The sequence below is a fragment of the Anomalospiza imberbis genome, chromosome 10 (assembly GCF_031753505.1).
Source record: "Anomalospiza imberbis isolate Cuckoo-Finch-1a 21T00152 chromosome 10, ASM3175350v1, whole genome shotgun sequence".
NCBI lineage: Eukaryota > Metazoa > Chordata > Aves > Passeriformes > Viduidae > Anomalospiza > Anomalospiza imberbis.
Window position 1 is genome coordinate 16,178,661 of NC_089690.1, and position 21,591 is coordinate 16,200,251.

At 39.3% G+C, this 21,591-nt stretch overlaps 1 protein-coding gene across 3 annotated transcripts in view; it reads left to right on the forward strand.

Annotated features, from left to right (window-relative positions):
• The window catches only part of COL4A4 (collagen type IV alpha 4 chain), an 88,490-nt gene that overhangs the window by 57,907 nt on the left and 8,992 nt on the right, over positions 1–21,591 (forward strand). For all 3 annotated transcript variants that reach the window (XM_068200906.1, XM_068200904.1, XM_068200905.1), the window contains 21 exons: positions 310–402; positions 736–899; positions 3,137–3,209; positions 4,495–4,601; positions 4,958–5,141; positions 5,729–5,797; positions 6,808–6,912; positions 7,322–7,540; positions 8,121–8,282; positions 8,922–9,092; positions 10,211–10,354; positions 10,738–10,845; positions 11,101–11,279; positions 12,359–12,422; positions 12,934–13,008; positions 13,142–13,249; positions 13,565–13,672; positions 17,524–17,595; positions 18,377–18,505; positions 20,310–20,417; positions 20,927–21,082. In XM_068200906.1, the coding sequence (XP_068057007.1) occupies positions 310–402; positions 736–899; positions 3,137–3,209; positions 4,495–4,601; positions 4,958–5,141; positions 5,729–5,797; positions 6,808–6,912; positions 7,322–7,540; positions 8,121–8,282; positions 8,922–9,092; positions 10,211–10,354; positions 10,738–10,845; positions 11,101–11,279; positions 12,359–12,422; positions 12,934–13,008; positions 13,142–13,249; positions 13,565–13,672; positions 17,524–17,595; positions 18,377–18,505; positions 20,310–20,417; positions 20,927–21,082 (2,598 nt within the window). The remainder of the gene's footprint in view (positions 1–309; positions 403–735; positions 900–3,136; positions 3,210–4,494; positions 4,602–4,957; positions 5,142–5,728; positions 5,798–6,807; positions 6,913–7,321; positions 7,541–8,120; positions 8,283–8,921; positions 9,093–10,210; positions 10,355–10,737; positions 10,846–11,100; positions 11,280–12,358; positions 12,423–12,933; positions 13,009–13,141; positions 13,250–13,564; positions 13,673–17,523; positions 17,596–18,376; positions 18,506–20,309; positions 20,418–20,926; positions 21,083–21,591) is intronic.

Consider the following 21,591-nt stretch of genomic DNA (forward strand, 5'->3'; position numbering starts at 1 on the left):
CAATACACCAGTTTTTAACTGTTCAAGTTAAAAATACTGAGGAGGAAACCCAAATCTGCATCCTTTAGAAAAGAAAAAGTAAAGTTCTAAGTAGAAAAAAATAGTGGCATTGAGAAGTAATGTGTCAACATTAACTCTAGCCATACTGTCTGTTGCAGTATATTCTATAAGCAACAACTTGTAAAGCATTTAATAAGATCTCTAACTTCTCATGTGAGAATAACAGGAGAAGGGAGAGGAGGACACATGACCTAAGCTGTGGAAACATAAACCTGATTCATACTGGCTGGAAAATTTGTTTTTTTAAAGGTGTAATCTGTACTGACAGAGGGCTCCCTGGAGAACCTGGACCAAAAGGTCAAATTGGCCTTCCAGGAAGAAAAGGGGAAAAAGGAGAGAAGGGTAAGTTGGCCTGGATAACAACAATTTGAGTCTGAAACCTTTGCCAGGAGTGTCAAATCTAAATGTGCAAGAAGTTCTTGGTAACTTGGAGGTTGAGGCCCATCAAAGCACAGTGTTACATGGCCTGTTGGCACTGGGGCTTCTCAATCAGCAAAGTCCTGTTAGTGCAGAGTTACTCAGCACTGTAAAGGGAGACTGACAATCCTCTCCAGGTGAGATAACATGAGATAAAATGGTCCGTGCACTACTCACACAGAAAAGAAAAAGGACAGCATTATTTGTTGTGTAATAATTTTTCAGCTGTTTCAATGTAATTTTGACACTTTCATGTAGGAAGTCAAGGCCTCTGCTCATGTAGTGCTGGTCCTCCTGGTCCCCGTGGTGTGCAAGGACCTCCAGGTACTCAAGGAAGGAAAGGACAAATGGGATACCCTGGAGGACACGGAGAAAAGGGCGACCCAGGCTTATCCGGTGCAGTGGGATCACCAGGGCTCCCTGTGAGTACTTTTCATGAGCTTCAGTTAACAACCTACCTCTCAACTCAGGAGGCATTTAAGCAGAATGGTTGAGAAAGTGTCCTGGAAAACTATCTGTAACTTTTATGTACTTTAGCTTATTACAGTCTAGTGAAACACGCTTTTAATTTTGGGAGTAGACTTAGTTTCTTTAATGTGCTTCATATAGTTTATCTTAGTCCCCAGAGTGAGCAGTAATTCACAACACCACTTAATCTAAATGCTTTAGGAATACAGTATATGATAATTTATTGGTCCTGCTGTGATTTTGATCTACTTCTTCTGGTCTGACATATGGAATGTACATCCAGGATGCTGCATGCCAAAATAATGCCAAATAGCAGGTTTTTTTTAATACACTTTCTCATGAGTCAGAGGGTTTTCTTTGAAAATATAGGTAGATATGCCCTGCTTTATAATTGTTGTATTATGGTTGGGTTTTTGGGTTGTTTTGAGGGGCATGTTTAGAGGGGTTATTGTGCCTTTTTTGTTGTTCTTATTTGTTAGGTTTTTTTTGGTTTGTTTTTTTTTTTTGAGATTTGGGTTTGTTTTAATAGCAGAACTGTTTGTTCACATAAGGAATTGCTTAAAAGTTTCCAGAATATGTTCTTTCAAAAGAAAAAAAAAAAAAAAAAAGCAAATCCACTGTGAGTCTGAGAGAAGGAGGTGGAAGGGCTCTCATTCAAGTTCCAATTGTTGCACTAGAAGATTTATATTTGCTCCTTTTTTTTTCTTAAAACCCTATAACCTGAGTGTTGTATGTGAGATTCTGATGTTATTGCTACTTATGTGCAATGCCCTTGTGGCTCTGAAGTAAGGCTTGAAGCCTTGTCCTGAATATTGCTGATCTTAGGTTACTTAATTGAGAAACAAGGACAAAGTAATCACTTTGGAAGGAAATAATTCACTTTAGTACAGAGTGCTTTGGTCTAATGGAGCATTTTTCTCCATTCTTCTGCTCACTTTCCAAATATTTAATTTTCTTTTCAGACACTAATAACTCATCACTGCCTACTTGAAGATCTAGACATTGTAACACATAGTCACTTCTAGTTTCAGATACACATTTTTCAGAAGTCTGCTACCTGATTTTAAATTGTCAATCACATTATAAACAGGTTTTTCTGCCTGATTTAAAATTGTCAATCACATTTTAAACAGGTTTTTCTGCCTGATTTAAAATTGTCAATCACATTATAAACAGGTTTTTCTCCACCTATTTTTAAGGGAAAAATTTTAAGTAAGAGAGGAAGCTGCCTATATAATACCCCAGTTTTTGTACCTTAGTGGCCTTTTACTTCTGTGTAAATTTCACATGGTTTGTCTTGATCCACATATACTGTTGCAAAATCAAACCTTGACCAAAGATGATATGAATAGTGCACCCTGCTTGGACAGCTGCAAACAAAAATCAGCATAAAAATATAGGAAAGTATTTATTTTCCCCTTTAAACCTTTCAAACCATATATTCATCTAAGAATATAATGTACCTAACAAGATGAAATTTTTCACTGTTGTCTTTGTGGATTTTCATTCAGAAAAAAAAGCATCACTTACTTCCTGCTGTGTTCACTTCTGGGAGGACAGCCTCATCATCCAGCAGTCACCACCCTCCAGAGATTCCCTTCCTCAGTGGGTTGTGGGTTGAAGTCTGCAGTGGGAAGAATGAATGAATCATTTGTCTCTTGATATTCTTATATTTGCAGTCCCACATCTGTGCAGCCATGGGCCCAGTGCTCTGGCATTACAATTTCTTTCAGCTGTTGTAGTGGTTTTGGTTCAACAATTTGAGATTTCCCAGGGTTTATTCATTTTTAACATGTGTGTTCACAGAGGCCTGTTCAGCTTTCTAGTGGTTTAACAAAGTGTCAGTATTCAAAATGAGTCACTGATTGGTGTTATTAGGCAGGGAGGAAGCTCTCAGCAGCTCCCCCCAGAAGAATCATTTCCTTGGGTAGCTTCTTCCCTCCTCACCAAACATCAATTAATGCAAAATCAGCACAGTTGTGCTTCTGTGCATGTGGCAGAGTCAGCCTGAAAAGACCATATGCCATTCACACTCCTCTTTTTGACCATCAAAAGAGACCAGTGTGTCCTTTTGCTTACTTTAATTGGTCTTTTCTGGGGAAACCATGCAAGAGATAGCTATCTAATTGTCCCTTCAATTCCCACTTTGATTCTTTGCTGGAGATAACTGACAACTCTTTTCAATGATAAGGGGACTCCTGGTTCTGCTGGACAGCATGGGGAAAAAGGAGAGAAGGGTGATCCAGGAAGAGTTAGAATAAAAGGTAAACACACATTTTACCATTAACCCTTTTGTTTTCCTGTACAATGTCTAGGCAATAGCGTGAGAAAAACATTAATTTACTCTTTACTAAATCCATTAGCTCAGTAAGTTACTGAAACCTAGAGGGCATATATATTCAAACTGCTCTCCTGGTACCATCTCTTCTTGCTAAACACAAGATCAACACAGTGTTTTGTGGTTTTTTTCTCTATAGTTGAGCCATAAAACAGTTTTAACAGCATGTTATTAATGCAAACAAATGACTTTTCATGTCATGCATTTGATAATTGGGGTCTTCTAAAGGTCTTTACAGCAAAGACTAAGCAGAATACAAATACTGTGAAATCATGAAGAAGTATTATTGAACAGAAGCCACCTCCTGAACTGTCATATACCAATACCATAGCTGTTATCTCAAATTAGGCCACCAACATCCTTCTTGGGAAAACCTCAGTCTCAATGACTATTCAGATTCCTCTCCTATTTCTAAAAATTACTCTTGACCAGGCATTGAAGAGAAACAATAGGCCACCAGTTGCACAACTGGAATTCTTGTAATTAAATAGATCAAAACCTCTCCACAGTTATGGTTATGATTTGCAAAAGCAAAAGAAAAAGAGAACAATAAATTACAGCAATCTGATGGCAAAGCTTAGTTAGAAAGGCGAAAATAGTTATTCACACAAGATTGTCCTTCTTATTGTTTATAAAAAGTTAGCTTAGCTTTGGATGCCTGTGGCTTTTTTACAGATGTTGGAACAGTGGAAAACATTTGCTTTTATTTGCAAAGGATTTCTTGACACAGCAGAATGAATCTTTGTGTTAGAATAGTTTTACTGTCCTTGATGCAAAAGTTACTTTCTCATAAATATCGATGCAAGAGAAATCCACATGGGGAAAAAACCAAAAACCTTTGGGGAATATTGATGCAAATATTCGGTATCATACGGCACTGCTATATCCTGACTTCACTGAAATCAAGAATAAACCTGTGATGTGTTTCAGTAGTCAAATATTTTAACTCTACATATAGCACGGACAAAAGCCACGTCCCTGTGGTGCCTGTGAACATGTCTTTTACAGAGAGACCAAGTTGTTCCATCAGATATTCAACCACAAACTGCCTTCCTAAGCCTAAAATGCCTCATTAAGGAATGTGAATTCAAGGACTGGGAATTATCATGAAGATAGGATCAACGGTTACCCAGCATTTCTTTAAGCAGAAATACCTCCTCCCCCTAAAATTACTGCAAATATTATTTTTTTCCCCAAAAAAATATTTTAAGGATTAAAAGGTGAAAGAGGAGCTACTGGACTTCCAGGATTTCCAGGCCAAAGAGGTCTTGATGGCAGAGATGGGGAACTAGGATTGCCAGGGGAAAAAGGAGCTGAGGTATGTTTGACTTCCCCAGACTTTTTCCATTTCAATTAACATATTATCTTATGAAAGGTTATGAAAGTTTTTATCCATTAAAAAATTAGTTTCTTGAAAATATTACTGTTTATTTTGGTACTCCTGATTATAATCTCTGCATATACTGTGTGCCAATATTATGGGGTCAGGAAACAAAAAATACACAAACCCCTTTGTTCCTATTGCCTTTGAATATTTAAAAATACTAATCTCATCCATGTAGTCTTTCCATTGTGAAAGTGTTTCTCCAGATAATTCTCTAACATGCTCTTTCGTCATCAAAGAGAGGAGAGAAATTAGCTCTTGTTACTTCTTACCAAAATTTTTTATTTTAGGGCAATTCTGGAGTAGCCATTCCGGGTGATAAAGGATTCCCTGGGCTCCCAGGACCTCCTGGGTTAAAAGGCCAGATGGGATTGCCTGGTCTGGGGCTTCCTGGGTCTCCAGGAGCCAGAGGTAGCCCTGGAGACTTTGGTGATATGGGTAATGTTGGGCCACCTGGTCCAAAAGGCCAGAAAGGTAATTTTGAATGTTTATGTTAAGAATGAAATAACAAAATATACATTTGGATGCTTGGTGGCATCCATCATGGTTTAATATGTATATTATATTAATGTATTATTCTATATGTATAGCTATATGCATACTTATAGTGCTATTCATTTAGAATAAAAATAATATTAATGTATATGAAAACACAATTTATTCTTAAAGCTTGGCCTGGTTTTTTTGGTTATAAAAATGCTTAGCAAAAAAAATTTACACTGATAGCTGTAGATAGAATTAAAAAGAAAATATTATTTCTTTCTTGCAATAGGGACTGTAAAACAAATTGCCATGACAATTTTAAAAAACTTTGTCTTTAAAAAATACAACTGTATTACAGCAATTTGAAATATCACCAATGTTCCATAGGAAGTATCAAGAAAAATATATTTTAAGATTCCCCATCAAAACTTCAGTAATATGGAAATAACAATGTGCATAAACAGTCACTGCCCATTTGCACATGTGGTTGGGTAGTTCCCCAGAAATATTACAGTAAGTGTTCAGACTCCAGTTAATCTAAAGTCAAACAGGCCAGTTTCTTCTCTCTCTTGCTTCAGGTGAAACTGTCTGCATTACATCACCATATCCTGGAAATCCAGGTCCCCCGGGTTTTAAAGGTGTTCAAGGTATGTTTATGCATAGAAGAATTTTTGATTTATACTGAAGTGGAGTTTTAAGTTGCTAATTAAAGAAAAGAGGCTATCCTAAAAAGCTACACTATTCTAGTTTTTCAACAAAATACATGTTTCTAAATGTAAAACTGCAAATAAACAAGAATATATTCTCTAATAGAATCAAGGGCCAGACAGCTGCAGTTTGCACCATCAGAAGGTGTGCAGGCAGGCTCCATGGATATAATTAAATCAAGGTAGCTTCAAACTCTGTCCTGCCTCAATGAAAATGCATGAGAGAGTCTGTAAAATATGGCTGAAGTTGGGTAAGGCCTAGATTATGTACATCTGGATACCAGGAGAAAGAGATGTGCAAGGCAAAGATATGCTGCAAGTCTGTAATTTCTAAAACTGTATTGCTCATGGCAACTTGAAATTGAGCCCTAAAATCTCAATACTTATGACCATTACTTCAATTTATTCAATTTAAATTCAAAGAACTCACCCAGGAACTGATGTGATCGCCTCCAAGACATTTGAAATATCCAAGCAAATTAAGAAGAAATGGAGAGAGTGGATTTTCAAGCTGTATAACACAGCTCCCTGACATCAGTTTTGTGGGTGGGAGCAAAACTTAATACAGACATGAATGTACTGAGCTCATCTGCACCATTCCAGAAGCAGGGTATAGCAGAGGAAAGTATAAGGACTTGAGCTGACACCTGTCATTCACTAGGTTAACACTGTTCATGGCCTGTAACATTAAAATGTTGTAGGAAATACTTTTTCCTAATTGACACTGGTGATTTGCAGTCTGCTGTTAATGGAATAGGGAACATGTTCATTTAGACATGCATTTGTTTATGACTTGGGCAGTGGCTAGTGGCTCTTGCCTAAAGTGTTAGAAGCAGATGAAAGAGCTTGTATTCAAGGTATGTGAATTTGCGTGGAATAAAGATAAAATCCTTAGATCACACATTTTAGTGCTCTGACAGCCTTTTTATGTATTTCCTTTTTATTTGCAGGACAAAAGGGTTTAAAAGGACTCCCTGGGCATCCTGGACCAAATGGCTTTGATGGGCAAAAAGGCCATCGAGGAAGGCCAGGAGCAGGAATCCCTGGGCCAGAAGGTGAATTGTGCTTTCCCTAATTTGGGAGAGCTGCCGGTCAAGTTGTGATGCAGAGAAAGGTAGGGTAGGGTAAAGTAGAATTGAATTGAAATGAATAGTTCAGTGTCCAGAGAGCACTGAACCAGACAGGAGTGACAGTACTCAAGACCGATGCTGCCCCAAAGAAAACCCCTGTCACTTCCCACAGGAATTACCTCCTCCAATCCTCATGTATCATTAGCTATAAATAATAAACACGAAATTTAATTTATGATGTTATTCTTCTTTGCAAGGTGACAATTTAAATCTGGCTAAATTTGGACTAAAATATTCCACAGTTTGGGGGGGGCAGGGGGGTGGGAAGCAAAACAAAAAGCCCTGAACACCTCCTGAATTAAGCTTTATTTGAATTTAAAAATAATATCAACAGGCTTTCGAGGCACAGCTGGTGATCCTGGTGATGAAGGTGAAAGAGGATCTACCATTGATGGCAAAAATGGCCTCCCAGGTCCACCTGGCACAGATGGTCAGAAAGGTCTTCCAGGTGACACCACATATGGCCCTCCAGGAATCCCAGGCAACAGGGGACTGCCAGGACCCCCTGGTGCACAGGGAGCAAGGGGTAATCCAGGCATTCCTGGACTTCAAGGTATGGGCCAGTTTCTGTGAAACACTTCTACATGTTCAAAGGACAAAATCTGAGCAAAGGTGCTCCTGCTTCAGAGAAAACTTCCTCTCACTCAGACCCGTAATGGTGACTATTAACAGTACTCCCTGTTTTTACATTTACATTTTGCTATTTGCTGCAGTGATGTCTCCACAGCACCACATCCTTCCCACCCCATAGAGAATATTGCTGTTTCCTTTTACAGGTGTTCCTTTTGCCTGGCCCTAAGCAGATGCACCCATCCTTCAGTGCAGGGATCACCTACAGAACTGAGCCAGTGCTGTGCATCTGGAGCAGACCAGTGAGCTACTCCCATTCTGCTCCTACACATCAGAAACTCTTCTGTACCTATAGATGAGGGTTGAATTTGTATTTGTTCCTTAAAGAAATAAGTTCTCCACAACAGCCAATTCTAAATTGCAGAAAAGCATTACTTTTCACAAACTATTCAAAAACTAGAGGATAAATAAAATACTATAGTAACTGAACATGTACATTTCAAATTTAAAACTAGGAATTTTGAGGGACAGTGAGTAATGGAACTAACAATTTTTTTTTCCAGGACAACCTGGTACCCCAGGATTTCCAGGTGCCAAAGGTTTTAGAGGCCCAGAAGGTGATGTAGGAGCACCAGGCTGTCCGGGCTTCCCTGGCTCACCATGTGTCCCAGGCTTACCAGGACCACCTGGACTCAGAGGTGTCATGGGCCTGCCAGGACCTCAAGGTACAGCAGGTTGCCTCACACCTCTAAGCTTTGCATGTATTTTCTGCCAGATTTCATCACATGAAATCTGCCAGCCACATGTGGCTGGCATGACAAATGCTGCCATGGGGACTGCTCATTACTGGGGGCGTACATTACGTTTTGCACATTTCTTTAAACTCAAGGAATGTAGACTGTGCATCTCAGGTGTATCCCAACTTCCTTTCCCATTCTGTTCCTTAACTGGCCAAATCACAGTGAGTTCACTATAACAATGAGTTGTCTCTTATCTATTGTCCTGAGTAACTTAACTGAGCTCCTGTCACTACTGTGATGCTTTTATCTTCCTTATTCTTTAATGGGAGTGTTATTTAGGAAGAACTAGGAGACACATCTATCAAAAGTATTTACAAATAAGTAGGGATTTTTCACAGTGCTCTCCTATTGTCTGTCACTAAAGAAATACAAGAAAACAAACATTCCAATTGAAAAATCTAGGTAGGATGAGGACTCCAACATAGCAAAAAAAAGGTTTCAACTTAATTTGCCATGACTGATGATTTTGAAATTTATACCAAACCTATCACTTTCTACTTTTTATATACAATTGCTTAACTTTTGCCTGCATTTACGTACATAGATTAAAGCTCTCTTTCTCAGGTTTACCAGGCCTTAAAGGTCAGAGGGGAGACAGGGGCCTGGCTGGGCCACCTGGAATCAAAGGTCTCAAAGGCTCTCTGGGGTCACGAGGTCCCCCAGGTCCTCCAGGCTCACGAGGTCCCCCAGGACTTCCAGGCAATAAAGGACCCATTGGCTTCCCAGGAGAAACAGGTATGTTAAATATCCTGCAGACCACGCCACCTCTAAGTTCCCTTGTAGACAGAGCCCTTTTTACTGCTGTTCAGGTTAGGAAGTATTCTGCAGCAGAGTAGACTCAGTAACCATAGAACCATCCCTTGTTCTTTCTCATATGATAAAAACAAAGGGATGAATATAGTTTGATGCATCTTGGTCCATCCTGGTGCTTTAGTTATTTTTCAACACTGACATATTTCTATATATTATTTCCTGACTATTTGTGATAGGTTGTAATAGGCTATAATAAGAGGAATATGTTTAGGGTTAACAGAATTCCTTGGGTGGCAGTCCTGAGGGGCAAATGAGTCCAGGAAGGCTGAATATTTTTCAAGAAGGAAATTTTTAAGGCATGGGAACAGGCCATCCCATGCGCTGAAAGATGATTCAGTGAGGAAGATGAACAGGTGGGCTGAACAGAGCTTTAGCTGAACTCAGGAAAAAAGGGAGATTGTATGAAGTTTGGAAGAAAGGACAGGCAACTCAGGAGGACAAGGCTGTCTTATGATTATGGGGGGAGAAAATCAAAAGGCCCAAAGTGTGACCAGAACTCAATCTGGCTACTGCTGTAAAAGACAATAAAAATGCTTCTATAAATACATTAGCAGTAAAAGGAGGGGTAAGGAGAATCTCCATCCTTTATTGGATGGGAGGGGGCAAAATATAGTGGCAAAGGATGAGGTACTTAATGCCTTCTTTGCCTCAGTCTTTAATGTCAAGTCCAACTGTTCTCTGGGTGCCAACCTCCTGAGCTGGAGGGCAGGGACAGGGAGCAGAACAAAGCCCCCATAATCCAGTAGCCACAAGCAAGATCTGGTGGCGTGCTGGGGATAACTGCTTTAGGAGTAAGGGTAGCCTAAATCTTCAGGGGCTGACTGCAGGTAGCAGGAAGCAATTTGCTTCAGTGGAATCAGTGTTTCAAGAGGAGTTTGACCGTGGCATGAAGCCATGCTCCAACTAATGGTTCTCTAGTTCTGCTGATTTCCTAAAAAGTCCTTCTAAACATCCTGTTTTTGCTTTATACTATTCCTTAGAATACGACAGCAGCAGTATAAGCAGACTTAACATGTAAATAAGGCATTTCATATTACCAGGAAGCAAAGGCATTCAAGGACCCCAGGGATTCCCAGGACTCCCAGGAAAACAAGGCCCAATGGGAATCTTTGGTGTAAAAGGTGAAGAAGGAAAAATGGGTCTACCTGGGCCTAGTGGAGAATGTGGAGATATGGGAATAAAAGGTTTGTAAAAATCCACTTCACTCTGCAGTTATATTGTTGCTATGTTTAGTTTTGTTACTACTGTGTTAAAAATCAGTTTAATTTTTTATAGGAAAGAGAATAATTATCTGCGAGATGCAATCACAGGCAGCTCAAAATTGCCATCTTTCATAATTTCACAATCTTTCCTAATTCTTCTGATTTAATATCACCTGGGTTATGACTAAATAAAGAAAAAAGCAAGGGAAGGATTGCAAATTCTGTCAGCAGTGAGCCTGCTGAGAAAACTGAGAACCACATTAGTATTTGAAGGCTTTCTCTATTAGAAAAGTCACCACTCAAACTGGTTTTCAGGACACTTCACTCATGAGGATATATTTACATTGCGTATTGTTACTTCCAAGGTGAAAGGGGCCCTCCAGGGGACAGTGGCTGTGTTAACCTCCGTCTGGAGAAAGGACAAATGGGGGACCCAGGGTTTCCTGGTGAGCATGGATTGAGAGGTGAAAGAGGTAAGTTCATAAAAGCCCTGCATACACACACATTTCTCTGACATAAATCACTGGTGGTTTGCACAGTGTGGACTCAGAGCTGCAGTAACATCCAGCCACCATACCACGTTTACAGGCTCCTAAACTGGCTGTATAGTTTCTTTGGATTATCACTAAGGCAATACACCAAGAGTGAAAGCGTTGCTGTATTGAAAATCTGTGTCAAACACTGGCTTGATTTGATTGGTCATTATCTTGTTCTACAATCAACTTCAGGTGAAAAAGGCAATACTGGTTTCAGAGGCACACGAGGATTTCCAGGCAAGAATGGTGTTCCAGGACTACCAGGTGACCAAGGTGACACTGGAGTGATGGGGTTTCCAGGATCACGGGGTTTGCCTGGACCAAAGGGCCTTCAAGGAATTACAGGTTTTCAAGGAGAACCAGGTGACCAGGTAAACAGAGTGGTAGTGAAGTGTCCTGGACTTTGAAGTTATCTCCTGCCTCTAAGAAGTATGATGAAGGGTGCTTGTATTGTACTCACCCATTAGATGTTCCCTCAGAGAAGAGACAGCTGGTGTAGTAGGAACTGTAAATTCCCTAATGAAACACCTCTGTGCCTTGGTTTCATTTTAGCAGGAACTGTGGTGGGAGTTAGGAAAGGACCTCTCCTAGCTGCCTGTTCTGATGTAGTGTTTTGCCACGTGGTTGAAGTCCAGGCTCCACTACACTAAATAGGAGGGCAAAAAACAGATGCACAATCAAGTTTTTAATATTATTCTTAAGAACAGACTGACAAACCACTTACCACAGAGATCATAACATAGCGGTAGGACAATTATGCAATTAATATGTAGCTGCTTCTTCATATCCTGCTGTGTGAAGTGACCACGGCAACAGACAAGACAAAGCAAGTCATCTTTGCCCCAAGCAGAACACAGGCAAGCAGTATTGCTCAAGAACAGATACACAAAACCACACAAACATTTCATGCAAGGTACAATTAATTCTTCACTTCTTGTATGCTAGATAGGCAGACTGTGAGATTACATGAAGGAAAAGGCACAGTTATTTTCTTTGTAAAGGGACATCCTTTTGCTTAATTTGTTTAATTAAGTTTCTTTGCTGATTACCGGTCATTATTCAAAAGGAAAAATAGGGAAATCTACATTCTTATTGTGACATCACAATATTTCTGGTTAATGTTTATAGTAAATTTTGGGAAACATACAACAATATTGGATATATATTTTATAGTGCCTTTTAAATCAAATTATTCAAGCCATCTGTGGGGAAATTAAGCTGTTTGAGCCAAGAACGAGAATAAGCTATAAAAGCACAAATTCAAAATTATTAGCAAGTCTAACTTACAGTTTCTTGTTGTTGGCCAGGGTTAGATATGTAACAAAGACAAGATTTTTTTCTGTTGAGCTTAAGATATAGTTTTGCTAAGTGAACCAAATGCTCCTGCAGATCATTCCTGCTACACATATCCCATGTCAAACATTTTTATTTTGTTTTTTAAAAAAATCAGGGTGATGTTGGCTTACCTGGAAACCCTGGATATCCAGGACTGACTGGCTCCAAAGGATATAAAGGTAATGAGTTTATATAGACATGCTGTGAAAAGAGCAAGTTTTTAGGATATATGTGAGATAGATGGTGAAGATTCACTAGAAAATTATTTTCACTTCTGTCCTGTTTTCCCATAAAATATGAATGTAATTAGAAATGAGTCTCACTTACCTGAAGGCAAAAGTTGCATTTCAGTACATTCTTTAACAGCTTATTCCAATATAAGTAGGAATTGCTAATTTAGAAGATAAATTCCTGTCAAATTTCACAGAACTTAAAAATTCCATCAAAATCATATACAAATCTATTCTTATGGATATGGAAAATTTGTCAAATCAAATAAGAGAAAATGCAATCAAGGTGAACTGCCATAATTTGCATGTGCCAAAGCAATTCTCATTTTGTGTTCTCTTAGCCCCTCCTATGACTGTTTATATCTATTAATGACTTTCCTGATCTTACAAAAGTGTTCAGCTTTGATTTTGTGGCTGGAAAGGATGCTTGTATTAAATGGAATTCACTGTGTCTCAACAGGCAAGAGAGGTGACCCAACTCCTCTGCTTGGTCCACATGGTCAGAAAGGGTCTCTGGGCGATCCAGGATTGCCAGGTGCCTCTCTTTGATTAAAGACAAAATTAGACTTAAAAGTTTATTTTCTCTAAGTTTTGTTAGCAGAAGGAGCTCTGCTCCCTGTGCATTTTGAGCCATTCTGTAGAAATTGCTTTTTTTTTTTTCCTTTAAGGTTTTTGTGGATTTCCAGGGGAGAAGGGTTTACCGGGTATCCAAGGACAGCCTGGAAGACCAGGATCCAAGGGTGACCCTGGATATCCAGGGCTACCTGGACTACCAGGTAATGCCAAAGTTTAAAAAATAGTGCCATGGAATAGCTCAAAAGATACATGGAACAGGAGAAGGCACTTGAGGCATGTCTGTGAAGAGGCTGGAGAAATCAGAGATCACATGAAAGGGGGCATTGAAAGTTATATCTGTACCTATAGCAGCACATGTCTCCTCAGTCTCAGAGAGCAAGACCCATCAATTCTTCCTACATCCCCAAACACTTGCAGGTACTGCTGTTAACACAGCTGTGTGCTGCATAGCATGGGGGGAAAAAATCAACTGTTTAATACAATTACATATTCACAGGGGTTTCTTTCACTCTCAGGAGCCACAGGTCCTCAAGGATTGCCAGGAGAACCTGGAGAAAAAGGGAAACCTGGAATTTTGGGACTTCCAGGATTGCAAGGGTTACCTGGATCCCAAGGCAGAAAAGGTAAACAGAATATACAGTATCATTCTAGTGGTAATGTGACCATACCAGACATAAATACTCTTTCAGTAGTGAAAGTGGAAAAGGCCTAACTGTGACTGTGATTTTGGACTCTGAGGTCTCTTAAACTGCTAGAAGACTTAGGCCAGTTCCCATTACCTTTGGTAAGTAACAGAAATGCTACTTTGGAAATTTGGGCTACAATCTGAGTAAGGAGGAAGGTAGAAAGAGTCTGGCATAGCTGATGTAACCAATAGGAGAACTTTAGGAAAGAAAAAGGAGGTTGCAGTAATTCAGTTGTTTCACTTTCACTTCAGTTATACTGTGTTCTACATTTTCACCATGGAGTGCCACTGTTACTCTGTAAACCCAGCAGGCTGCTATGACAGCTTTGTTTTACAAACTTGTTTTAACAAATTGTGATAACTTGAGTTAACTTAAGTTGGTTTTCTTGTTGCTTGTCTGATTTTGGAGTATTTAGCATAGAAGTGTTTCCTCCAAATCCTGATTTACACTTCTTGCAATGATTGTTGTGTTTAGATTGAATGTCAGTTCATCTATACAATTATTTTTGTTGAAGAACATTATTAACTTTTACTATGCTTTGAATTGATATTGTAAGTGATTAATACTCCATAAAGAAAGTTATCAGCTCTATATCCTGTGTCTGTTATAGTGTGCCTCATAACCAGTTCCCAAACAGGAAGAAGATTAGTGACTCACATACAGAAACCACAGTAAAGTAACACTTGGAGCTATAAAATATGGTTAGAGAGGACAATAGATCTACTTTTTCAAATTCAGATTAAGGACAAATTGAGAAGGTTTCTTACAAATTACTGAAAATTCAAATGAAAACTGGAAACAATTTATGATTCCTTGTAGTAAATAAGCAGTGCTGATTTAAACTGTCATGACAGATTCCCTGCTGGTACATAATGTGCAAGAGAACATTTCAGTGTTGCAAGCGATATTTGTTGTAACAAAGGCAGAGATCTGCAGTGGCAGGGATGTCTGAAAGGGGTCAAAAAAGAATAAAAAATTATTCTGCTGCAAACTTCTTCATAACTGATGGGCTCTTTCCTTCTTGCCATAAGACACTTCTTTATTATATTGTGGAGAAGTTATCCCAAGTCCTGCACAGGAACATGACATTGACACACGTCCTGCAGAGAGAAAAGTTCAGTCCCAAATGACAATTCATTAGAGACTGAGTTGCCTGCTAAGCTGAGGATTTTATGTATTGCCAGCATAGCTGAAAAGAAGGTCAATACCTCTGAAACTATACCCAGTAATGAAAAATGACAAATGAAAATTTGTATTCCAATTCAACGGGATGTATAGATCTTGGTGCTGTTTTCACCAAGTGCTGGTGCAAGCATTAGAAATGAAATGGATAATTCATAGCTAAATACATGGCCTCGTTAGTCTCATTGGTTCTCAGTTACATTAAAGGTTTTGTGCCTGATATTTTAGATTTTAAAGAACTTCTAGATTTAAAAAAAAAGAAGTTAAACATCATCTATTAAAGCATAACCCTATTTTCTTTATTACAGTTGTTTTACTAGTTAAGGGCTTAGCCTGGCAAGCCTTACTTGTGTGAGTAATCCTTGATGGAGCAAGTAAAACTCAGACCATCACCAGGAGGACTTGTGTGAGTAGGAGCTGAATTGGGCTGTACAACACAGAAACAGTGGTTCATGCTCAGGTCAGCCAATTCAGCTGTACCTAGAAATATGGGACCATAGCAATCCAAAAATCCAGAATTACAAGTGCTGATATTATAATGGATTGTTGGCAAATGTGTCAGAAATTCCCTGGAAAGCAAGTAAAACCAAGCCATCAATCTTGCCAGAATGAGCCAGAGATCAAAAAAGTTTTAAATGGTGACCTGGGGGCCAAAATTAGGAGTTCTTAATAATTTTAAAATACCGCTGTTAAATTCCCCAAAAGCAACTCTTACATAAATTTTAAAATGGGAACATGTCCAAAGCACAGGAAGGCTACAGAACGCAGGAATGAAAATTAGAACGTCATGAAAAGTTAAAGAACAGTTAATGAAGGTCTCAGAAGATATTACAGGTTGGATTACTAGTATCCCATATTATAAGGTGGATTACACAGAGAGTATATTATCAATGTTTTGCAGGTTTTCAAAAAATTTTCTGGATTTAAAATTTTTCCAGACTGTTTTCTTTTTTTTAATTCATCCTTTGTTAAATCTTAACTAAAATAATTCCACAGTTTCTGAGAACAAAGCTATATGATTATAATTTTTGGTATGCCTGCTAGAGAACTCTAAGACTTTTTTATTTTTTCATTCTCAGATGATCCATCTTTGAACTAGGGACACTTAAATTTGGCAGGTGAAGCAGCTGATGAAGGGTATTTTTGTTGTTGTTCCTCCAGCAATTTGTCCTTGCTAAATTTATCAACCAGTTTATAAACTTTAAAAAATATATCCATTCTTATGTGCTTAAATAGAGCAATAAATTCTCCCAAGATGTCTGCTCTGGATACACGGCAGATTGGTGAGCTGCAGGACATGCTGGGATCGAGCACAGGCACCCAACAGAGAACCTACATCTTCTGTGCCAGGAAGGAGCCAGAGGAAAGGAGACACACACACAAATAATTCAGACTTGTGGGAAAAACCCACTGCAAGTGGACTGGGAATCCTGCAGGGCAGGGAGAGGAATTGATGGGGAAGGAAGGGAGGCAGAGATGAGCAGCAGAAGTGGATCAGAGACAGGAACAGGCACTGACAGTATCATTCAGCTCCTTGATGATCGGTGTCCCTCTCTGGAGCAAGAGGCATCCCAAGTCTGCTCCTGTCTCTGAAACCTCTTTGAAACCTGTCACAAATGACCCATCAGTTTTGCCAGACCTGTTGCTATCACCAGGTGACAGACTGCTGTCTGCACTGAGGAAGTATTTGTTCTCACACTTGATAGTTTATCTATACAACCTAGGAACTAAAAAGCACTGATGACATGGAGATATTTTTTTACCCTTGACTGCAAACAACAAAGACAACCTTAGATTAGTTCAACTTTCTTAAAAATGGATTAAAAAGTGCCATCTATTGTTTTATTTATTGTGTTTTAGCAATTTTCAAAAAGAACAAGTTATAAAGCAAATGTTATGTCTGACTATCACAAACACTCAGCCAGTGCTAGTAGTGAACATCACTAGTGACAGAGCTGCTCTATATACTACCATGTGTCACCAGAGGTTTCAATTATAGATTTGTTGTCTTCCAAGATTTTGTGCTGTTCAGTTCAAAGGGCTTTTTAATAGAGTGATGCAAAAAAGCATAGTTTTCTGTGTGAAATCTGCAGTAAAAGAGAAAAGAAGCCAGGTGGAAAGCCTCTTTTTGCTGCAGCTGGGTTAAATTGCACTTCTATTTTGAACAGAAGCTGTAAAGCAGTTCCGGCTTTACAGCTATCTTAGGTAGTGTCTGCATCCCCATCAGGGGCCATGAAGTGGTAGCACACTGAACTTTGGAGTAGCAACCACATGTAGCAGTCCAGGCACAGACACAAGGTTCTCTACAGATTAGCCCATAAGCTGCTAGCTGCAGGATGGAAGGACCTAAAGGACTGAAAGTTGTGCTTTCCGATTGCTTTGTTGTGAAACTGCATTATGACTGCGATTTTTAAACTTTTCACATTTGCCTTTCCAAAGACTGCACTGCAATGTGATGTCATCTGCAGTTGCCACCAGTCAAATTCAGCAAATACCCTGTCTTGATCCAGTATGTGTTGTCAGAAAAAAAAAAAAAAAAAAGGCTTGATTTTTAATTGTGACTGTAAAGGATTATTGGTCAGTCATACCTGTGTAACACCTCTCAGGTCTTCCTGGACTGCCTGGACTGGATGGCTTGGATGGACTAAAAGGTCAAAAGGGTTCTGCAGGAGCTCCAGGTAAAGATGAGAAATAACTGGAAGAGAAAATCTTCTACATGACTGAATGTGCAAGGAAAGGTGCATGTTATTTTGATGTTTGCCTTGCCCAGAAGATATCATTAAGGCTTGGACTAAACTTTCAAACAGAATCTAAAGTATGCTTAATGGCACACCTGCAGTTCTTTGTGGGGAAAACTTTCAAACTTCCCTTACTCACATAATTTTGTTGGAATGTTTCAAGGCTGTTTATAAAATTAAAAACTTCAGTGCAGATGCTTCAAAGGAGAGCCAAGTCTCTTTTTTTAAAATATGCAAAAGATAAAACTAACAAATTAAAAGGAGACTTGTGAAATCCCAGCTCTATTTAAAGTCCATGGGTGTTGTGCCTCAAACTTAAGAGGAACGTGGATTTCACTCAGGCTGATGTATTCACAACTTTCAAAAGGTGCTTTTGAATCACTGTTAAAAAACAATGCTTATAATCTATCTAAAGACTACAAATATATGCTGATAGACAATTAGATTTAGAACCATGCAATCATTTTACATTTCAAGTTACAGACAGTAATGACATCATATAACCCCTGAAGAAGAGCATTCAAACAAAAAGATTGCTTTCTTTGAAAGTGATGAATTAGGGCCAGATTCAACAAAACTCTATCCAGCTTCCAAAGAGAACCAGAAAAACAGTACTAGGCAACCCTTGCAAGGAGGAACATCTGCAACTGGTATTTCTGTTCTGCACATCTGTATTTGTACTCGCTGTAAGCTTTATGTACATAATTGTTTCCTTATAAAGGTCAGAGTGAGACAGGGCCCCCAGGATACCCAGGAGAAATTGGACCAAAAGGAGACAGAGGTGAACCTGGATGGCCTGGTATTTCTATTCCAGGCCCCCCAGGAGAAAGGGGATTCCCAGGATTTCCAGGTAAGAAAAGGTTTTCTGCAAGGTGCTGCTCTGCAGTGTTGAAATTCAGCTCAAATTAATTTCTTTTTCTAAAGGCTCCTACTCTGGTTAATATGAACATTACTCAGAAGATTCTTTCCCTAAAATCACTTCTGTTGTAATATGCTGATGTTTCCTGGGTACAGATACAGAGACTCCAGAATTTTTGATTTATGTTATAGGAAAGAAAGAAGTAAATAGAAAATTATGGACTTGAATATACTCAGGAAACTGCTAGGTAGGGTTGCCATTTGGGAAGAAATTCCTGAAGAAAAAGAGTGCAGAAGACCTGGCAGTCCCAGAACTATAGTAAATCTATCAACTGTTCTGATGTAACTGCAAGATAGAACTGCTTCACAAGATTGCAGTGGTTATTTTAGAGCTTGATGATATAGGAATTGCACAGAAATGGGAAAAAGCAAGTGTTTGAGAAAGGGTCACTGAGAAAGTGAAGAAACTGGAGAGAGGGGAGAGGGGGAATTGCTTTGGCTCCAGAAGAGAAGGCCCAGGGCTAATTTATTAATGTGTGTAAGTACCTGATGGGAAGGACCTGGAAACAGTTCCTTCATAGTTATATCCAGTGAGAGGACAAGAGGGAATGGGCACAAATTGACAAACAGGACATTCTACTTAAGTATAAGGAAAAGTTTTATTTTCCCTGTGAAGGGAATTGAACATGGGAACAAGTTGCCTGGAGAAGTTATGAAGTGTCTGTCACTGGAGATACTCAAACCCCAGCTGGACAGAGCCTGAGGCAACCTGCTCTAGCTGATCCTGCTTTGAGGGCAGGGTCAGTCTAGGAAGTCTCCAGAGGCCCACTCAAGCCTCAGCAATTCTGTGATTAGAAGTGACATCAGCTTTACGCTGCCAGACCTTGCCACAGTCACATAACACATGGAAGAAAAATAGCAGGAGGGGAAATCTGGTGAAGTGAATTATTCTAAGATGAAGACACAATAATTTTTCTTAGTTTGGTTACTAGTTTGTGAACTGGGAGAGTCAACAGAATGGCACTGTTGAGGAAAAAGGAGAAGGCTTAATTCTGAGATGTATTAACACTGTTTGACAAAGGATAGGCGAGGTCTCCAATAGCTGTGACCAGCTTTGACAAATTAGAGAAAACTCACCAGAAAGTAAGTGGAAGGGTGGGGTCAAAAGCAAGACTGAAGAAACTAGATTTGTTTTTTTGTAGAAAAGAGAAGGCAACACAATGCAACCCACATGTTAACAAGCTGCAACTGTTCAAAAGTGTTGTGCAGAGAACTCTGTCTGTCACAAGTAAGGGCATAAATGTTTTATTGTGGAAAAATCCAGATTAAAGATTAGTAAAAAAAAATGAATTTATGGCTAGTAAATTCATCTTGCTCAGTGAGGTTTTTAGGAATCAGCATAACTCTCTTTTGCTAGGAACAATCTGTGAATACTTATCCTGCCCCAGGCAGAATCATTTCATAGTCCCCACTCACTTATATTGTTACCATTTCACCCCTTGCTGGAATTCAGGAAAATGTGGCTATTGGTGGCAATGTGCCAACCTGAGATGATGTATTCTTCAAGCTACATAGATTTTATGGGAAGAATTAAAAATTTAAAAAGGTAATTAATATTTTCACTTCGACAAGATGGCCTCATTAGCCTTGGGACTGGTATGTTTTGTATACAAGTGTGTCCATACAATACCTCCATGACTTCTCATGTCAGCATTCTTTTGCTTACTAACTTCTGTCTGTAATCTAAAAAAAAAAAAAAAATCTGATTTTTTTTTTTTTTTTATGTGATCCCTTAGGTAGAAGAGGACCTGTTGGACCCACTGGACCTACGGGAAGATCTCCTGATAGTGCCTCCCCTGGTCCTCCAGGTGATCAAGGATTACCTGGTTTAGATGGCATCAGAGGTAATAAAACTAAAAATACCCACTTTTATCATGTAAAAAAACCCTGTGACTACTAGGAATAACAGGGTCACTGTCTGTGTAACAATGTATGGAAGTGCATAGGGAATAAAGGAACCCATCACTACCTCAGTGAATACACAGAGAAGTGAACACTAGGTAGATAACCAACCAAGGACAAAATGCAGATCTCCAGATTAAACAACACAGTAATAAAGCTGTAAGATATAAATGTAGAGAAACAGTGTTTCAATTAATGTACAAGTAACTTGCTGCCTCTTATGCTTGCACAGAAGTTAAATAACTTTGGGAACTATTCCTGTCATTGTCTTCCTTGGACAAAGGCTAACACTAGTATTTCCAGAAATATGCAAGGGCTGTCCTACATCCTAGAGAAAATGAAAACCAAAGACACTCTAGCAGAGTGTCAAACAAAACCCACTAGCAGAACATGGCTATTTTTAGATGTTTGTACTTAGTGCATACATTAAGAACAAAGTTCTTTTCCATAGGTGATCCTGGGAATCCTGGTCCTCCTGGAGAGACTATCTTTGTACGAGGAGATCCAGGTGATACTGGCATTCGAGGGGCACCAGGTAATCCTGGGCCACGAGGACAACAGGGAGCCAGAGGTCCACCAGGGAGCCAAGGAAGAGAAGGCCCAAAGGGTATGGTCAGAGATGATTTTAAGTTCTGTGTGCACTAATTCTCAGCCTTGTGCCCACGGGGTGGCCATTGGAGATGGAGCTGGGCAGAAGGGGTGGAGGCTGGACATTCCACAGCTCCTCCTGGTTACCTACAGACACCATGGGGTTGGGTAGAAGGTGAGAGTAGAGACAGATTCACATGCACTGCTTCACAACAGCTTGTTGGAAGACACTTCTGCCACTCTGAGAATAAGGCAGTAAAACATTTGAGTTTGTCAGATAAGCAAACCACGAGCCCCTCTTCAGGGGTCTTGAGAAACTATTGAAAATGCAGATTGAACTAATAGACTCTCACATCTGCCCATGTGAATAGCTTGGAGCTTTCAACAAATTCTTTAGTTTGAAAACAGAAATCTACACTACTACTTCTTAGTTAGATACTCTGTTTCTTTCACACACTGTAGAGAAATCCTACCTACACCAATCACTTCCAGTCTCTACAAAAAGAAAAGTCATAAATTATAAGTCAG